At 44.5% G+C, this 19225-nt stretch overlaps 1 protein-coding gene across 1 annotated transcript in view; it reads left to right on the forward strand.

Annotated features, from left to right (window-relative positions):
- The window catches only part of bloc1s1 (biogenesis of lysosomal organelles complex-1, subunit 1), an 84310-nt gene that overhangs the window by 13530 nt on the left and 51555 nt on the right, over positions 1 to 19225 (forward strand). The window contains exon 2 of the mRNA XM_068024911.1: positions 6710 to 6782. Coding sequence (XP_067881012.1) covers positions 6710 to 6782 — 73 coding nt within the window. The remainder of the gene's footprint in view (positions 1 to 6709; positions 6783 to 19225) is intronic.

Below are 19225 nucleotides of genomic sequence, written 5' to 3' on the forward strand. Positions count from 1 at the left end.
AGAGGAGTAGAGAAAAACTGGCATAAAACAAAGTACAGCAAATTTAAAAAAAAATGCCCTAGCACTCAGACAGTTGGCTATGTGGCTGTTCATTTTGTGTCCTGTGTAGCTAAATGTCTCCTGAATGATATTTAAAGTTTTCCCTTCACCAGCAGTTTGACTTAAAAAGTTATTAGTTACAATAAAAGTCACAAGTCAACCCAAAGTTATCCTACTGTGATTTGCCCATAATTTCCAAGATGATTCTACAGTAGTAATGCCAACTTTCTGACTTGATTGATCAGGCTGATACATCAAGGGTCTTCTCCCCTTTGTTACATGGTGCTTATTCCTTGAAAAGAGTAATAGTGTAGCCATCCATTACGCTACCAGAGCAGCCTCTGTTCTGTAGTAAAGATAAAACTATTCCAGTTTCAGTTAGCCCTTTATTACCTTGGAGACCCAAGTTATTCTCTAAGCAGAGAAGTTGAGGCCTAACCAGCATCTTTTCCCAGACAGGAAAAATAATCTCCAAAAACGGTTGTCATACAATGCATACCAAGGGCCAGAAAGGGTCTTTTCCCCCCATTTAAAAAAAAAATCATTCAAGCAGCCACATTACATTTGATCCAGAAAAGCCTCTGCAACCCAGCTGCCAAAACCAGTTCATCACCAGGCTTATTTAGCATATTGTACCAGTGCACTATAGGAAATGTTGCACTTAAGCCAATGTCTTAACGGTGCACAAATAAGAACAAAACTGCAAGGTTATAAAAAAATGCAAATTCTGGACATTCACAATAGGCCGATATGTGAGAAGAGAAAATGACAAGGTCACATTTCAGGTCATTATGCTGTCGATTTCCAGTATCTTCGTAGAAGTTTATAGCACGAAAGGATGCCCTTCAGCCCATTGTGTCTGCGGCAGCCGACAAGTAGCCATCCAGCCTAATCCCACTTTCCAGCTCCTGGTCTGTAGTCCTGTAGGTTACGGCACTTCACATGCATATCCAAGTAATTTTTAAATGTTATGAGGGTTTCTGTCGCTATCATCCTTTCAGGCAGTGTGTTCCAGATCCCCACCACCCTCTGGGTGAAAAAAATTCCTCTTGAATCCTCTCTAAACCTCTTACCTCTTACCCTAAATCTATGGCCCCTGGTTATGGGCTCCTCAACCAAGGGGAATTGGGCCTTCCTATCCACTCTATCTAGATCCCTCATAATTTTATGCACTTCAGTTAGGTCTCCCCTCAGCTTCCTCTGTTCCAAAGAATAAGTAAAATTCTCCAGTCCAGGCAACATCCTCATAAATCCCCTCTGTACCCTCTCTAGTGCAATCACATCTTTTCTGTAGTGCGGTGACCAGAACTGCACGCAGCCTAACCAGTGTTTTATACAGTTCCAGCATAACCTCCCAGCTCTTATATTCTATGCCTCGTCTAATAAAGGCAAGTATCCCATATGTCTTCTTGACCACCTTATCTACCTGTCCAGCCACCTTCAGGGGTCTGTGGACATGAGCTCCAAAGTCCCTCTGTTCCTCTACACTTCTCCATATCCGACCATTTATTGTGTATTCCCTTGCCTTGTTAGCCTTCCCCAAATGCATTACCTCACACTTTTCCGGATTGAACTCCATTTCCCACTGTCCTGTTTGCCTGACTGTAATTCATCGATATCTTCCTACAGTCTACAATTTTCTTCTTCATTATCAACCACATGGCCAATATTTCCTGGAAAAAAAACTTAACAGAATCATAACACTCTATTGAGCTGGACTTAGAACATAGAACAGTACAGCACAGCCCTTCGGCCGAACCTTTAACCTACTCTAAGATCAAACTACCTACCTACCCTTCATTCTACTATCATCCATGTACCTATCCAAGAGTCGCTTAAATGTCCCTAATGTATCTGCTTCTACTACCACCGCTGGCAGCGCATTCCACGCACCCACCACTCTCTGTGTAAAGAACCTACCTCTGACATCTCCCTGAAACCTTCCTCCAATCACCTTAAAATTATGCCCCCTGGTGATAGCCCTTTCCGCCCTGGGAAAAAGTCTCTGGCTATCCACTCTATCTATGCCTCTCATCATCTTGTACCCCTCTATCAAGTCACCTCTCATCCCTCTTCGCTCCAATGAGAAAAGCCCTAGCTCCCTCAATCTTTCTTCGTAAGACATGCCCTCCAGTCCAGGCAGCATCCTGGTAAATCTCCTCTGCACCCTCTCTAAAGCTTCCACATCCTTCCTATAATGAGGCGACCAGAATTGAACACAATATTCCAAGTGTGGTCTAACCAGGGCTTTATAGAGCTGCAGCATAACCTCGCGGCTCTTAAACTCAATCCCCCTGTTAAAGAAAGCCAACACACCATACGCCTTCTTAACAACCCTATCAACTTGGGTGGCAACTATGAGCGATCTATGGACATGGACCCCAAGATCCCTCTGTTCCTTCACACTTCCAAGAATCCTGTCTTTAAGCCTGTATTCTGCATTCAAATTCGACCTTCCAAAATGAGTCACTTCACACTTTTCCAGGTTGAACTCCATCTGCCACTTCTCAGCCCAGCTCTGCATCCTGTCAATGTCCCGTTTCAACCTACAACAGCCTTCCACACTATCCACAACTCCAGCAATCTTCGTGTCATCGGCAAACTTGCTAACCCAGCCTTCCACTTCCTCATCCAAGTCATTTATAAAAATCACAAAGAGCAGAGGTCCCAGAACAGATCCCTGCGGAACACCACTGGTCACCGAGCTCCAGGTTGAATACTTTCCATCTACTACCACCCTCTGTCTTCTATGGGCCAGCCAATTTTGTATCCAGACAGCCAACTTTCCCTGTATCCCATGCCTCCTTACTTTCTGAATGAGCCTACCATGGGGAACCTTATCAAACGCCTTGCTAAAATCCATATACACCACATCCACTGCTCTTCCTTCATCAATGTGTTTTGTCACATCTTCAAAGAATTCAATAAGGCTTGTGAGGCATGACCTGCCCCTCACAAAGCCATGCTGACTATCTCTAATCAAACCATGCTTTTCCAAATAATCATAAATCCTGTCTCTCAGAATCCTCTCCAATAATTTGCCCACTACCAACGTAAGACTGACTGGTCTATAATTCCCAGGGTTAAGTTATTCCCTTTCTTGAACAAGGGAATAACATTTGCCACCCTCCAATCATCCGGTACTACTCCAGTGGACAGTGAGGACACAAAGATCATCGCCAAAGGCGCGGGAATCTCTTCCCTCGCTTCCTGTAATATCCTTGGGTATATCCCGTCTGGCCCTGGGGACTTATCTGTCCTCATATCATTCAAAGTTTCCAGCACATCCTCCTTCTTAACCTCAACCTGTTCGAGCATATCAGCCTGTTTCACGCAGTCCTCACAAACGACCAGGTCCCTCTCACTAGTGAATACTGAAGCAAAGTATTCATTTAGGACCTCCCCTACCCCCTCCGACTCCAGGCACTTCTGCCTCAATATTTCTTTAGTGATCTCATTTAATACATGGGTGCTGGAAATAACTAAAAACAATGACAGACCTGTGAGTGCTGGTACTTGACCATTGTATTATACAGCTTAAAATCTTTAAGTTGGAATGACAGAATCCATAGCTGCTTTTGTAAAGCTGTGTTAATGCTGCTGGCTCTTGATATGTGGGTCTTGTATGACTGTCACTCTCCCTCCTGTTACTTTGAAGTCACCATGTGTTCTTTTTACATTGCAAACGATGATGTTAAAACCTTGAGTCTTGCTGTCCAAAGTGATGATTTAGAGATAGCAGCCACATGTGGATTTTTACTGTTCAGAAAAAAAATAAGACTTGGGTAAAGAGTGATAATTGTATGTTAATTCTTTAAAGCAATAGTAATTGTTTATTTGCCACCTTCATTTTCTGGGTTTCGAACCCTCATTCATAAGCTGCTCTCACTGCTTCTACTGTTCGAAACCAATAATGACTCATTTAATTTTTTTTTTTGCTCCTGTGCTTTTTCCCCTCTTTGTGAACAAGCTCCTTCCTTCCGCTCAGCACTCAGGCTTTTTATGTCTCCTTTCCTGTGGCAAGACCAAGATCAAGAATGCGCTATGGGGAATTGCAGACACCGACCCACTCTGTGGTGCAATACATTGGTGCAGTATTACTGTCATGATAACCTAACCAAAATACAATGGAGAAACAAAGCATCTTTCAACATTGAATCAAGCACTACTGTGCTGGAACTCCCAAGATGGATAGGTGGGCAAATGCGCCATATGGCATGATATGGACCTTCACAGACCAGAAAGGCCTCGGGTTCTGTCTTTGGGATGTGCTGAATGAGCAGATCTCTTCTGGGGGAGTGGTTTGTTTAGTTTGTGTTTCAATGGTGGGGAAGGGAAAAATCATCCTGTTCCTGGTCATCCTACAGTGACCCCACCGCCCCCCTCACTGGATGGTGTCTTCAGGTGAGCTCAGCTGTGATACTCCTCACAGTTGAAGAGGTTGTCGATGATTACCATTCAAGCTTGTACATAAAGAATTGGAAAAGGCACTAGAAAGCTGCTTGTGCCTCTAGAACATTTTCCCAGCTTGAGAGGGAGGGAGGAATGGGGAGTGGGGAAGGTTCTTTTTATATAAAAGAAGGAAAGCATTTAGATTTCTCTGCAGCAATTGCAGCATCTGAATATGGCATTGGCAGTAGAATCTCTAATATTGCGATTCTTCCATTAGGAAACTATTTTGGTGCATTTACTAGTTTTGTAATGAAAATGGACAAGTGTTCCTGCTGCCTTGATGCTGTCACCAATCTTTTGATGCAGATGGGCAGAAAACATTTGATGTCGAGGACAGAGCGCAGGAAATGGTAGTTGTTTATTCGGGGAAGCTTGCAGTCTGCTTCCAGCATATTGTGGAGCAGTAGTTGTGATTAGCTTCCAACTGTTCTGTCTGTCACTGCACAATCACAATTACAGTACAGAAATGAATTAAAGCACTTGGATAGCATTCGGGTCCTCAAGCCCATTCCTACATGCAGATGAGTGATGTGGGGGTAGTCATTTCCGTAGGCTATTCCAAGGGCTGGCTTTTATTGTCCGGCCACTGGGAGCAGGATCCGCGCCCCTGTGATTACGCAGCAGGCAGCCACTTAACATATTGATGGTAGTCGCTCCCCCCCCAAATCACATGGCGGGGGTGGCATTGGTGACACTGTTCGCGGTGACACCTAATGCAGGAGCAGGTGCTGGCGCCATTTTTAAAAGGTTGCCAGCCCTGCAAACAGTTCAAAATAATGCAGAGTTGACCCCTTTCCCCCATACATTAAATAATGCAGAGTTGACCCATTGCCCCCATACATTAAATAATGCAGAGTTGACCCATTGCCCCCATACATTAAGTAATGCAGAGTTGACCTCTTTCCCCCATACGTTAAATAATGCAGAGTTGACCCATTGCCCCCATACATTAAGTAATGCAGAGTTGACCCATTGCCCCCATACATTAAGTAATGCAGAGTTGACCCCTTTCCCCCATACATTAAATAATGCAGAGTTGACCCCTTTCTCCCATACATTAAATAATGCAGAGTTGACCCATTGCCCCCATACATTAAATAATGCAGAGTTGACCTCTTTCTCCCATACATTAAATAATGCAGAGTTGACCCCTTTCTCCCATACATTAAATAATGCAGAGTTGACCCCTTTCTCCCATACATTAAATAATGCAGAGTTGACCCCTTTCCCCCATACATTAAATAATGCAGAGTTGACCCATTGCCCCCATACATTAAGTAATGCAGAGTTGACCCCTTTCCCCCATACATTAAATAATGCAGAGTTGACCCCTTTCTCCCATACATTAAATAATGCAGAGTTGACCCATTGCCCCCATACATTAAATAATGCAGAGTTGACCCCTTTCTCCCATACATTAAATAATGCAGAGTTGACCCCTTTCTCCCATACATTAAATAATGCAGAGTTGACCCCTTTCTCCCATACATTAAATAATGCAGAGTTGACCCCTTTCCCCCATACATTAAATAATGCAGAGTTGACCCCTTTCCCCCATACATTAAATAATGCAGAGTTGACCCCTTTCCCCCATACATTAAATAATGCAGAGTTGACCCCTTTCCCCCATACATTAAATAATGCAGAGTTGACCCCTTTCCCCCCCCATACATTAAATAATGCAGGGTTGACCCCTTTCCCCCATACACTAAATAATGCAGGGTTGACCCCTTCCCCACCTCAGTGGTGCCATCTTCTCCTGGATGGGAAAGTGAAGGTGCGTGAGTGCCACACAATGTCCTCCAGTTTGGGAACTGAAGGTAAGATTGTGGGGAATTAAATTTAAATTTATGCAGAGAGCTATTTTAAATATTTAAAGTCGGGCCCCGTCGCAGAGTGTCGGAGGTGCAGCCACGAAGCCTCACTGCCACCAGGATGATCGGGCCCGGCAATCCTGGCGCGGGCTCCATGGCGGCTGCCGCCACTCCGATTCTCCAGCATCCCCCCCCCCCCCCACCCCGCCATGAAACCTGACGTCAGGCTGGGAACAAAATCCAGACCCAAGTGTGCGTTTTGATAGCAACACTGGATATTTAGAATGCGAGATTTTATTCAGATCATGCATATGGGGTTATTTTTCTTCCCCCTTCCGAGGGCAAGGATAGAATAGGGTAACCGTGCAGTTCTTCACCAACCTTGTTTCATCATTTCCTTTCAGAAAAAAGGAGGAGAGAAGCTGTTGCAGCTGCTACCCGTCTTACTGAAGCACTGGTGGATCATCTTAATGTTGGGTGGGTATTTGCCTTTATCAGTGACATGGAAAAAAAAAAGTAAAGCTTTTATCTTTTTTGCACAGTTCTTCAGAACTTATGAAATGGCAGGAGGGAATAATTGTCAATGATTTCTGTACTTATTTTGCAATCCTTATGCAAGGTGTTTCTTCCTCCTCAAATATGGCATTGTTGCGGGATTGACTAATCATTTTTCTGACAGTCTTGTTGTTCGTTATAAATGTTCAAATCACCCACGATAATTACAAGAGGATAATAGTCTGATTGCCCCAAGGCAGGATTATGTCTTGCTGCGGGTACTGTTAGGACGGATCCAGTAGTCTGTGCTCCTTGAGTTGCATATATTGAATTGAAGCCTTCTTACTTGTGCACTAATCCTTATCGTTTGTTAAAAGCCAAAGGCGATCTGTAAAATATGTACCAATAAAACCTACTAGCTTTGGGGCTGTGCTTAAAAAAAAAAAAAATAGGCATTAGAGTGAATATTCCGATTATCATTAGTATACCTGCAAGGTGAAATCTGGTTACTATCTAGTGACCACAGCCATGTGTGTGTTTGACATATTTTTAGCTGCTGCCTGCCCTGTTTATTAGGCGCCTGGCAGTGAAACAGCGGCCACTCCTTGGCTGCTCCAAGCCCTGCCTGAGGCGGATTTTCAGGCAGGCCTGTAAATGGATGCTCAGCGTTGCTGTCTGAAACAGGTGGGCGGCTGTCTGCAAATTGATTCAATCAGGGTCCTTTGCCGGTTGTAGGACTCTGTTTGCAATTGTCAAGAACAAACGAGTGGAGCCTGTCCTGTGCACACTCAACTATTTGTATTGTGCAGTGAATGGACTAACTGGCTGACTTAGATGCACCACTGGAGGCTGATCCAAAAACAGTTTGGATCATTTTTGCTGGGGCCAGGAGGAGCAGGAATGTTGCTGCTGACCTCACACAAATACTGCTGGGTAGCTCCCCCCTCCCGCCGCCCCACCATCCCAGGTACGGTGAACTGCCCACTGGAGCTTATCGAACACTGAGCAGCTCACTAACTTTATTCTAATGAGCCCCAATCTTGAAAATGGTACATTTGGGCACAGGAGGCACAGTGTCAACCTCGCACTCATTTTGACTGTGTGTGTCTCCTATTGAAAGAGCACTTGAAAAAAGCTTGTCGGCTTGACACTAGGCAAGTCATTTGAAACAAGAATGTTTTTCTTTCTTAATCAAATGAAGCCACTTGTGTTTGGTTCTTCAGCTATTAATGATGATAGGACCACAACAAAAGCCCCTTAATCTGTTTACCCTGACCCTTCATAGCTTGCTACATTTTTGTGCCATTTCAGTAATGCGCATGATTCCAGATGAAATCTTGGAGAATCCAGTGGATCTAAAGTTAGTGTATATTGCCTTAAATTAATCTTCCATTTCCATTTTCTTTCAATTTTTAAATAAACCGGCATGCTTTTACTTATGGAAAATGAAGCATGGTATCGAGAGAGCAAAGGGAGTGGTAGGGAATATTAAATACTGACGAGGGTATAATTTTCATAATAACAGGTATGATATTTATAGAGATGATTGGATGGCATGTAATTCAAAAGTACCAGCTGTGCAAAAGGCATTAACAGAGTAGTCAAGCCAGTGAATGAGTTAAACATTGTAATTGCTTCTTGTGAAATTAACTGAATGAGTGGGAGGGGGTGCACTATTACTATTATGTTCTCAGTGTTTCATATTTCAATACTGAGAAATGAAATCATTCTACTAGTAATTGAGTACCAGTGGCCTTCAACATTATGCTTTGCTGGGTAAGGTTATTGTTTTATTTCCACTGTAAAATCCACTGCAGTGGTAGCTGCTTAACCTAACCATGACCTATCACTCATCAGCACTATAGCAGCTGTGTGAAGCAGGTGTGGGGGTGGGCAGGGGTGCTGAAATGCTTTAGGCACTCGTTTGATACAGAGTGCATAGACTGTGAGCCCCTGCTCTTCCCTGATATCACAGCTGTGCTTATGATTAACAACACTCTGCTGCCCTTCTTTCCTGTGTGCTGCTATTTCTTCTATACACCAAACCCCCCCCCCCTGCCCCACCAACCCCCTTTCACGTTTGTGTAATGTTTGTAACCATGTCTACCTAATTTGGTCAGTTGTAGAATGAGAAAGATTGCCTGTCAATAGAAGGCTAACAAATGGATCACAAGGCTTATCTGGGGAGGCATGGTGCTCATGACTTGAGAAATGTATGAACCAAAGCTGAGCATTTACAGGGCATGTGTGATGGTGACAGTATCACTGTGTGTCTGCTGTAGGGTTATGAAGTCGTCATGCAGGGAAGTCTAGGAGCCATAATGGGGAATTCCAGTAGCTGTTGGTTCCTTTCCACATTCAGGTTTAAGGTATTGACACTATTCATTCCTTCACATTTTATTTGAATCATCTTGTGCCTTTTTAAACAAGGTTGTCATGGTATATCCCCAGTTACATTACCTGCTGAACCAACTCAATTTTGGCACTGATTCAGGCTGACTTTGCACGTGTGCAGAATGTCAAGTGCCCATTCGCCACATGTGAGCCCAGGGCATTTGTTGTCTTGGGGAAGGAGGATGGTGGGGGATAATAGGTGAACCTGAACCCTGGCTGACTTTGTAAGAAAAAAACTTCCTACCTAACTTGGGGATGAGAAGGCCTATAGGATACTCTTACTTGCTGAGATCAGCTAACACAGCAGAGATCAAGGAATTAACTTTTTGGACCACATGGCTCACCACAATGTGTACATTCCCCATTATGATATCCGGAATATGCCATGTAGTGACTGCATAATTCCACACGATGCATGCAGTAATTTTTGTTGTAAGATTAGTTTCCCCCAGCTGCTCACCTTTCTTGTAGGACTTTTAAACGGGAGTGACTGGTTGGGAGCCATTTGATTCCCGTGCAGTATTCGGGAACTTCAATTGAAATCTCGAAAGTATTATCTGTACCCTTAAAGGCTTGCACAATTAACTGGTTACTGAAAGAAGATCTAATTAAATTAAGATTTCAACTTATTCCCTTATAGTTTGATAATTACCAATTGTTTACAGCATCGCTGAAGCATTGTGACCCTAAAACCCATTGAACTGTCGAATGAGTATTCTCACACGACTGTCAGCTGTACCGCTGGACTTGTGTTGTTCCACAATGCATCCTAATAGACCTGCTCATTTACACACTGCAGCCATTGTCACTTGATTTTTAAAAAATATATGAACTATATTTTGCTCTACAAGCCTAAAAGGAAGGAATGAGCAATGAGACTAGGATGAGCAGAAAGGTTGGGGAGAATGGGGAGCAGGTAGGATGAGGAGATGTTGAGCAGGAAGTCAAGGATTAGGGGGAACAAATGAGTTTGTGAAAGCTGCTGTGCTGTAGTAAAAGCACAAATGGTTCCCCACTATCTTTCAGGGAAGGGTACTTGAGATCCTCACCTGCTTTGACCTACACATGGTAAGGTGGTTGATTTTTAGTGTCCTCTGAGGTGACCTAGCATTCAGTTGTCAAAAGAAAAAATCAGTGTGAAGAAGGCCCACCACTACCTTCTGAGGGTAACAAGGGATGGGCATTTAGTTAGGCCTCGGTGTCCCTCACATCCAGGGAATAAATAAAAAATGTCTCCATTTCTTTGGGACATTGCCAAAAAATGGACAAGGCAGATACATGAATACAATTTTGTTAATATATAGATTTGAGGTTTTGGTGCTCTTCTGCAGGCAGATACAAAGAAGAACATTTTCGCGTTGTTTTTAGCTGCTACATGTAAAATTGCATGCAGGAAATTCTACAGCCGTGGCACTTCCTCAGTGCCAAAAAATTACAGCTGTTACAATGGAGGGAAAAATTTACTACAAATGTTGGTGTGCAGTTTGCCAACTTTTTTTTTTACAGGAGGTGTTTGTTTACTAGAGGGTCAAATTCCAATAACTATTAATGGAACTATACTGAGACCAAGGGAAGAAATTTTTAATTTAGTTTGAAAAGTTAGAGCAGAGCATATTTAGAGGAATAAGAATCTTGTTAAGGTGACTATTTATTTCTTTTTGTGCAGCAATAAAGGATTTTGGTAAACTGGTCGGAATCAATTGTTTAAATCTCATTTCAAACCTTAATGGTATACCTTTCCTTAATTCTTAACAAACATGAAGGTAGATTTAGATCCATTAAGGCTGTGAAAGGTAAGTGGCCTGAGAATAGAGCTGCAGTTTTGTGGGTTTTTTAGATTAAAGGTTTTTATTAAATAAAGTTTCCTGGAATGACTTGCAAACCAAATGAAGTACTGCTATAACTCTCTTCCAGCATATAATTTTTTAGCCATCTGCTGAATACCTGAGCCGGAGCTATGGTACCCACAGGGTGTCTTTTATTTTCTTGACAAGCTAGTTTTTAATTGACCTATCCCATAATCATGAGTACCCGCAATTCATTGCGTTTTGTTTAGAAGTACATCCTCCTCTCCACCCAGAACTCATAATATTTCTTTTTTGTCGACTGCGTTGCAACAGTAGCACAAAGGCAGCCTCATGTACTTTTCCAGAGGCAAGGGATCCAAAGCAGACTGCAGCAACTACAGGGGTATCAACCCACTGTCAACAGTGGCTGAAATATTCACTTGGATGATACTTTCTTGAATCAAGAACCCGTTGAAAGACAAGTGCGACAAACAGTCTGACATGGACTCGATGGGCCGAATGATGACCTCCTGTGCCATAAATGACTCTGACTCTATGACTTCACAGAGAATAGGTTCACCATCGAACAGATAGTCGCATTAAGGCAGGTGGGAGACGGGTGGCTTGAATACAATGAGCCAATATATGTTGCCGCCTTCAACATGAAAAATAGCTTTTTACTCACTAAATTGAGAATGCCTATGCCTCTTGTTACAATCTCTAGGTATTCCTACCAAATTTCTGTCATTTAATTAGAGAGCTTTATGCCCACACAAGGTCCATATTGTTGGAACATTTGCTGAGCATTTCAAGTTTTATACCTGAGTACGTAAAGGCTGTGTTCTCACCCCAACCTTATTTGTGCCGATTGTTGACCACATTATGAAGTCAACAACAGTTTTAAAAAAAAAATGAACGTGGAACCAGCCTGGACAATGACCGTGTGTGTGAACAGAGCTGAGCTTTGCCAATGATGTAGAGACCATATCTGAAACTGGGCATCTGCACCAAAGCTTCTTGACCAAGAAGCAGCTAGCTTTGGTCTTCAAGTCAGCTGGAAAACAATGAGGGCACAATATCATTCCAACTACCTTCATAATAGATGATCCAGTGGCATCAGGAACATTTCATTTACTTAGGTTGCATGATTTCCTCCAGTGGGGACAGTCTTCCTAACTGCTGTAGACGCATTGCATTTGTGAGCTCTGCAATGAACTCTCTCTTTTCCCGCCTGTATGGAGATTGAACATAAGTCGCAATCTCAGAATATGGCGCTACAGTGCATCAGTAATAGCCATGTTTAAATATGGCTCAGAAACATGTGGAAACAGCAAAGTAATGAATAGTTGGATTGATGGGTTCAATTTGAGATCCCTTCGCCCACTACTAAAGATTAAACTTGAGGATATAATCTCAAATGAGACTATTGCTGGAATTTAACGTTGGGCGGGAGGCCCCGCCCACCAGCCGAAACGTCGGTGGCGAGCTCACCTCCGTCAGGCCTGGAGAGGCAGGTTGGGATTTTTCGCTCCCCAGGCCCTTAATTGACTTTGGGCGGGACTTCCACCTCCTTGAGGCAGGAAGTCCTGCCTAATAGACCTGCCAGCCAATCAGCGGGCTGGCAGCTCTTAGTCCCAGCAGCGCCACCGGTAGCAGTGGCCACTGCTGGGACTACACCCAGCTTCAGCAGGAAGAGGAAGACCCCGGAAAGAAGATGAGTGACCTGCGGGCGGGGGGGGGGGGGGGGTGTTGTGCGTTCGGGCGGCCCTCTGTGGGGCACAGGGTGCCAGGTTTTACCTGGCAGTGTTCTTGGGGCCTTTGCTGCCCACCTGCCATGGGTAAAATATCTGTGGTGTTGGGACGAGGCCCTTAAGTGGCAGTTAATTGGCCACTTAAGGGCCTTGATTGGCCTGGGGCAGGCGGGCCATTTCTCGCTGCCCTGCATAAAATTGCAGTGGAGGCAGGAAGGCATCGGGAAGGCATTCCCCGCCTCCCACTCAATTTTGGTGCACCCCCCACACTACCAGCCTGCTCATTGTGGGGTCTGTAAAATTCCAGCCGAAATGTGAGCTGAATAATCAATTACTGCTGTTCTGGTTAGTTCGTTGTACCAAGTCCTCTGGATGGACGCCTAATGCACCATCTGAGTCTAACCCTGCCAGATTACTCACCACTAAATCACCACCAACATACAAGAGACCATGAGGCAGACCCAGAGCAAGATGGGATGAAAACATCAAAGTGCTCCTCAACATCAACAGCCTTGGGCAATGTGGTACAAGTGAGAGCCCTGAATTGTAATGGTCAGAAGATGCTGGTAGCAGCAATGTCCTCTGATGGATAAACCTCCAGACAACAGCAACCGCATTAATAGTACTGCTGCATGTCATTTGAAATTTGCTTAACAGTCTCTCGACTGTACCAATCCATTTTACACAGATACTGGTGAATCCCACTGTATGTCAACAATTCAGACTTCAGAATCTGTGTAGTTATGAGTTTCGTGGAGCAAGTTGTTTTTCAGTGCTCTTGCCTTGAATCTTTCAATTCATTATGTTCTTGAACTGTCTTGACTTTTTTGATTGCAGACATTCCAATTGGGGGTAACAAACAACACTGTTATGACAAGGCAGTGGTCATGTCGAGGGATTGAGATGACACCTGAAACTCTGAGAGGAGAGTTTAGTCAGGTTGCATTTATCATTTGAACCCCAAGATTAATTAAACGTTTCAGAATGACTGAGATTGATCATGATCTGTGTGCATGATAGTGAATATTTAATTTTGTTCCGTTTTCTTACTGTTGCAGTTCCTGGTTCCTGTTGCAATTTAGAAGATTCTAGGTGGCCTGTGTCTGCAAGGAATATTGGATTAGATTTGTGGAACATCAAGTACAATGTAATTACAGTCAAAAGTAATGTCTTCAAATCACATTATATATCAAATTAATCTCCATCTGCCTTGGTGTAATAGGGGACAAACCTAGTAAGGTGACACATTGCCTGAGGGCATGATATTGTCTCACTGTGATTTTTCTCTGATTTACAGTGTCTCTGTTTATCTATCACTTGCACTGTTGCTGGAACTCTGCATTTAGGAGCTATATTTATATTTTAAGACTTTCTAGTCCGGGATTGTCATAACTAAGATTGAGAAGTGTCTGCCATGCATTTGAAAGCTTGGTGCATTGTGTTTCTAAATTTGCGAGTTTGAATGGCAGCTTGTTATATACTCTTTAGTTTTTGGTATGAGCTAGATTACAAAGGTTTGCTCAAATGATCCCAAGTTGACTTTGGCTGAAATATTTGAGCAGCTCACTAGCCCCAGAACTTTGAAGAACTACTTATACTTCAGTACTTGAATCACAATTGTCTGTTATTTTTTTACCGGTAGCAAATTATGTCTCATTTATTTAAAATTATTTACATGTCTGATTTTCTTTAAAGATTCTGGGTGAGAAATTCGGATCTGTAGCGCTGCTGGAGACAGCGCTACGGAAGCCGATTGCCCTCTTAGGGGTCTGCTTCAGAAGCGCACACTCGCTGAATTCCCCTGCAAGCATCAGAAGCTACTGAATTCATCTTATCACGACGCCACACAGCCCAAGCAGCTGATGTGATGTCTGTTTTCCAAATTTGGACCACACTGGTCCGTTCAACGAATTTGCACGTCGCTCGCAAGCGATCAAGCATTCAGCTGCAAGATGAGCCCTGCACTAACGATACCTAAAGGGCCAGGCGTCCAACTTGCAGGTAAAGCTATTTTGAAGAAACTCTGCTATTGCAAAGTGTCTAAAAGCACTCTGAAGTGTTTTTGGAGTTGTTGTGGTGAGTTCCTGGATTTGGCAGGGAGTGTTGCTGCATCCTCACAGGGTGGGCAGAAGAGTAGGTAACCTGTCCACAGGCTGCAACAGGTATGGGGATTGCAGTTGCCGTGCCTCTGAGTCTGCAGCATGACAGGGAGATGAAGCAGAGGCTGTGGAGAGGGAAAGCTCTCTACAGTGCCCTCTCCATGCTCCTTGACAGTGACAGAAGGCTGTCTGGCAGGCCAGCCAATGCACCCTAGCATCTTGGTGTGCAAGCCCATCAGCATTTTCCTGTATGCAGCCCCAACGAGTCCTCATCTGCATCTCCTGTGTTAGAACTCATCTGCAACCTCGCCCTCTGGTAAGTTGCCGCACACACTATTCATTGTCGCTGGTCTGGCTGCAGCCTACTCGTGCCGATGATGCACCCCTTGCTGATCCCAACTCTATATACGAGCTTTTAAGGTACGTGCAGTGCCAGTATCTGAGCTGGTGGCAGTTCTTTGGTGTCTGAAAGCAGAAAATCAAAAGGGGAAGGTTGGGGTGAGGGAAAGGGGATGGGGTGGAAAACAAGAGGTCCATGGTGATACCATCTGCAGCTTGCTCATCATGCCAGATAAGAGGATGAGGGTAAGCTGGGAGTTGAGAAGGGGCATAAGGCAAGAACATGCCATCGTCCCCACCATGGCAGATATTGAAATTTGAATTCAATTAATAAATCTGGAATTAAAAGATGGTCCCAATGGTGGCAAACATTGTCGAATGTTGTAAAAACCCATCTGGTTCACTAATGTCCTTTAGGGAAGGAAATCTGCTGTCCTTACCTAGTCTGGTCTACATGTGACTCCAGACCCACAGCAATGTGGTTGACTCTTAACTGCTCTCTGAAATGGCCTGGCAAGCCACTCAGTTCAAGGGTAATTAGGGATGGGCAATATATGCTGGCCTTGCCAGCGATGCCCACATCCCACAAACGAATTAAAAAAAAATTCTTAGTGGCGCCCGATGCCACGGTCTCTGTCACAACCTGCCAAATAATAACGTGGAGAACCATATCCTCCATAGGGCTAAGAATTTGCAGGTGTCATTGCCCCTGCTAGCTCTGTTATGCCCCCTTTGATTGTGTGCCATCTTGTCCTGCAAGAGTGAGGGCAGAATGTCAGTGATGGTGTTGTACTGTGTTTGGGTGATTGTGTGTGCCATAGCTGAATAGCTGGAGGTATGTGGAGGCAGCGAGAGGTGGGCATGAGGCTGGCAGCATTGGTACGTGAATGAGATGGAGTATCTGGATGTTAGCCATGTGTTCTGAGTGCCAGGGGCTGCTAATGGGTGAGCAGTGCATTGAGCAGTGTGAGAGGTTAGTGGTGTGATGGGTAGGAGATGCCAGATGAAGATACATTCACTGACTTATGAGGTCATTAGACTTCTTGTGGCACTGCTGCCAGGACCTTGGGTCCAGACATGGGGAATTCACCTCCTTGGCAAGCTGCGCTCATTTCCTCCTGAGGGTTATCTTTGAGGGCTTCCTGCCCCACTTTCCCACCCCCCTCCCCCCACAAGGAACTGTGGCATCTCTCCTACTGTCTCCCTCCACCACTAAGGCCTACAGTGCCACATCTGTACCCCTGCCCTGGTGTTCCATTTTCCTTGTTTAGAATTGCGGCAATAGTATTCAGCAGCAGCCTCTGATCATTCACTGCAAATTCCCTTTAAATGGGACAGACTGGCTTTAAGAATAGAAGCACATGGCACAGTCATCCTATCAGTGAACGCTGCTCGGCCCTCTGCTGAATGCAGAGGCAACCAGCAGTGCAGCAGATGCTCGGCCCTACGCTACAATCAGGTAAATAAGGAGGCAGCACTAAATTTGCATGCTGCCCGCCTCCACCGGAACCGGTGTGGGCAGGTCACGAATCACAACTCTTGTTCCTGAATAATGATGCAAACCAATTTTTAGCCCACTGTTCCCAAAAGGCGTGATATACGCAGATATTTGTTTTCTGAATAATGTGTATATAGGTCCAAAGACACAAAATAGTGTAAATTTATAGTGCAGAGACTAATTTCCACGATGTTAGGGAGCCTTCATAGGAAGGTAATTGAAAACTGAAAGGGAACAGAAGATTTTGATCTTAAGGCTGTGAGCACCTAAGGATGGGAGCAGAGACCTGGGTTCAGGACTCATGGGATGCATGACTGTGCATACACATCGTGTGCTGGATAATGCACATGTAGACCTGTTTTTATCAAAAACAAGAATGGTAGTCACGATCGAGCTCATGAGCACCCCCCAAATAAAAGAGAACCAAAAATTGCGTGCGAGTATATCCACTTAGAGAGCAGGAAACATTGTATAGTTTGTGTCATCTGGTTATACAGGTCTTTGCCTTATATTTGAGGGAGGAAGCTTGTTTCAATTTCTGCCTCAAAAAGTGTCCTGTAGCAGTACCCCTCTGATTGAAGCAGTCATGCCAGGACTGGAACTTTCCACTAACCAAGCAGTTGGAAGCAACTTAATACCCAGCATTGGTGAACAGGAAAACAAGGGAACTGGCCAGCATCCAAGTTCTTTCAGCTAGATACTCCATCAATCGTTTTATTGCTCCATTCTGCAATTTCTTGCTGCATTTGATCCATTGTAAATTTTTGCAAGTCTTTGCTACCCCCAACAGACTGGCTTCTCTTTTATATTAAGGATGCCCTTTATTTCTTTCTTGGATTAATTTTGCATGGTTGGAGTTGATTTTCCACCCTCCACCTCCATGCACAGTTTTTCACCTCTCCTAACTCATGGCACAGATCTATAAACAACAGGCACACGCCACCAGTACTTCACTCAAATTGCTAGTCTCCATATGTTAGTCCTGACAGAGTGGAGGGAATTTTAACTTCCCCACCCTGGTTTCTGCCAGGCTGGTGGCAGTTAAAATGGAACATGGGACTTAGCCCACTGGCTTCCTGTCCCCAATCTGGCCAACTATAATTATACATTGCAGGTGGCAAAGGGACCTGTTTGAAACCAGCGTGCTCCTCTAATAGTGCGAATCGGACTCCAATGCCATCAACAAGGACCATCTGCAATATTAACTGAAGGCCTGAGCGAGGGAGCAGTACTGGCTTCCCCACCATGCCTGAGCTGTCAGAAAATGGATCTGGGCCAGAAGAGGCCCAAAGTGATAAATTTAAAAACTTGTTTCTTTAAAATTGTTTCCTTGTGGAGATCTGGAGCAGGATAGCTCCTCTGGCGCTCCCCACCCTCTACCAACCGCTATCCCTGTCAGATCCCCCTCCTGATCACTTACCTTAGTGCCAAGGGCACGGCGAAGCACTTCTGCTGGCTGATTTTAATGGCCAGGCAGCCACTTCCCACTGACTTCCAGGTCATTTTGATCGACAAGTCAGGCAGTGGCATGTTATAGAGTCATAGGTACAGCACTGAAACAGGCCCTTCGGCCCACCGTGTCTGTGCTGACCATCAACCACCCATTTATACTAATCCTACATTAATCCCATGTCCCCTACCACATCCCCACCTTCCCTCAATTCCCCTACCACCTACCTACACTAGGGGCAATTTACAATGGCCAATTTACCTATCAACCTGCAAATCTTTGGCTGTGGGAGGAAACCGGAGCACCCGGCGGAAACCCACACGGTCACAGGGAGAACTTGCAAACTCCGCACAGGCAGTACCCAGAACTGAACCCGGGTCGCTGGAGCTGTGAGGCTGCAGTGCTAACCACTGCACCGCACATGAGGTGCGGCTGTTAAAATCATTTAGGCTTCTGCTCTGCCTCACTGGGCAGTCATTAGGCTACGTTCCCGCCTGCAATGTAAAATTGGCGTGTCTGTAGACTGTTGAACTGTTGAGGGCATCGAAGCTGAGCACAATCTTTGGATTGGATATGCTGATGGGGTAAGATGAAGTAGGAAGCTGGTGTGGAGCATAAGCACTGGCATGGACCAGGCCATCCGGCTTGCAAATCCTATGTAATCTCACCCAATGGCCAGTCTCATGCACTTCTCATTAAGGTTGTTTGGATAACTGCCAGAAATGGAACCCTGACTAATTTCACACAACCACCCCTGCCAATCATCTTAGTTCTGTGGCATTGGAGCCCCGGCTGCTATCCCAACATGGTATTAGCTCACTTAGTGTGAACTAGGAATCACACCTGTGATCATTCCCTATGTGGCTTAGTGCCACACCAGGCAGTGCCTTTACCGATTGCACCATCTGGAAACCTCCATCCGTGTTTTTAATGATGTAAAAAATGAGATGCAAGAACAAAATATATTTTGCAACACTGACGTGTGCCGCTGACTTTCTGCATGTAGACCTGCAGAGTTGCTGCAAAAAGCAGCTGCTTTTGTTCTAATTGAACATTGAGCATCCTGCCTATTCCCAATTGTTTTTATTAGCAGTTTTAACATGGGAC

Source organism: Heterodontus francisci, chromosome X, assembly GCF_036365525.1.
Source record: "Heterodontus francisci isolate sHetFra1 chromosome X, sHetFra1.hap1, whole genome shotgun sequence".
Taxonomy (NCBI): domain Eukaryota; kingdom Metazoa; phylum Chordata; class Chondrichthyes; order Heterodontiformes; family Heterodontidae; genus Heterodontus; species Heterodontus francisci.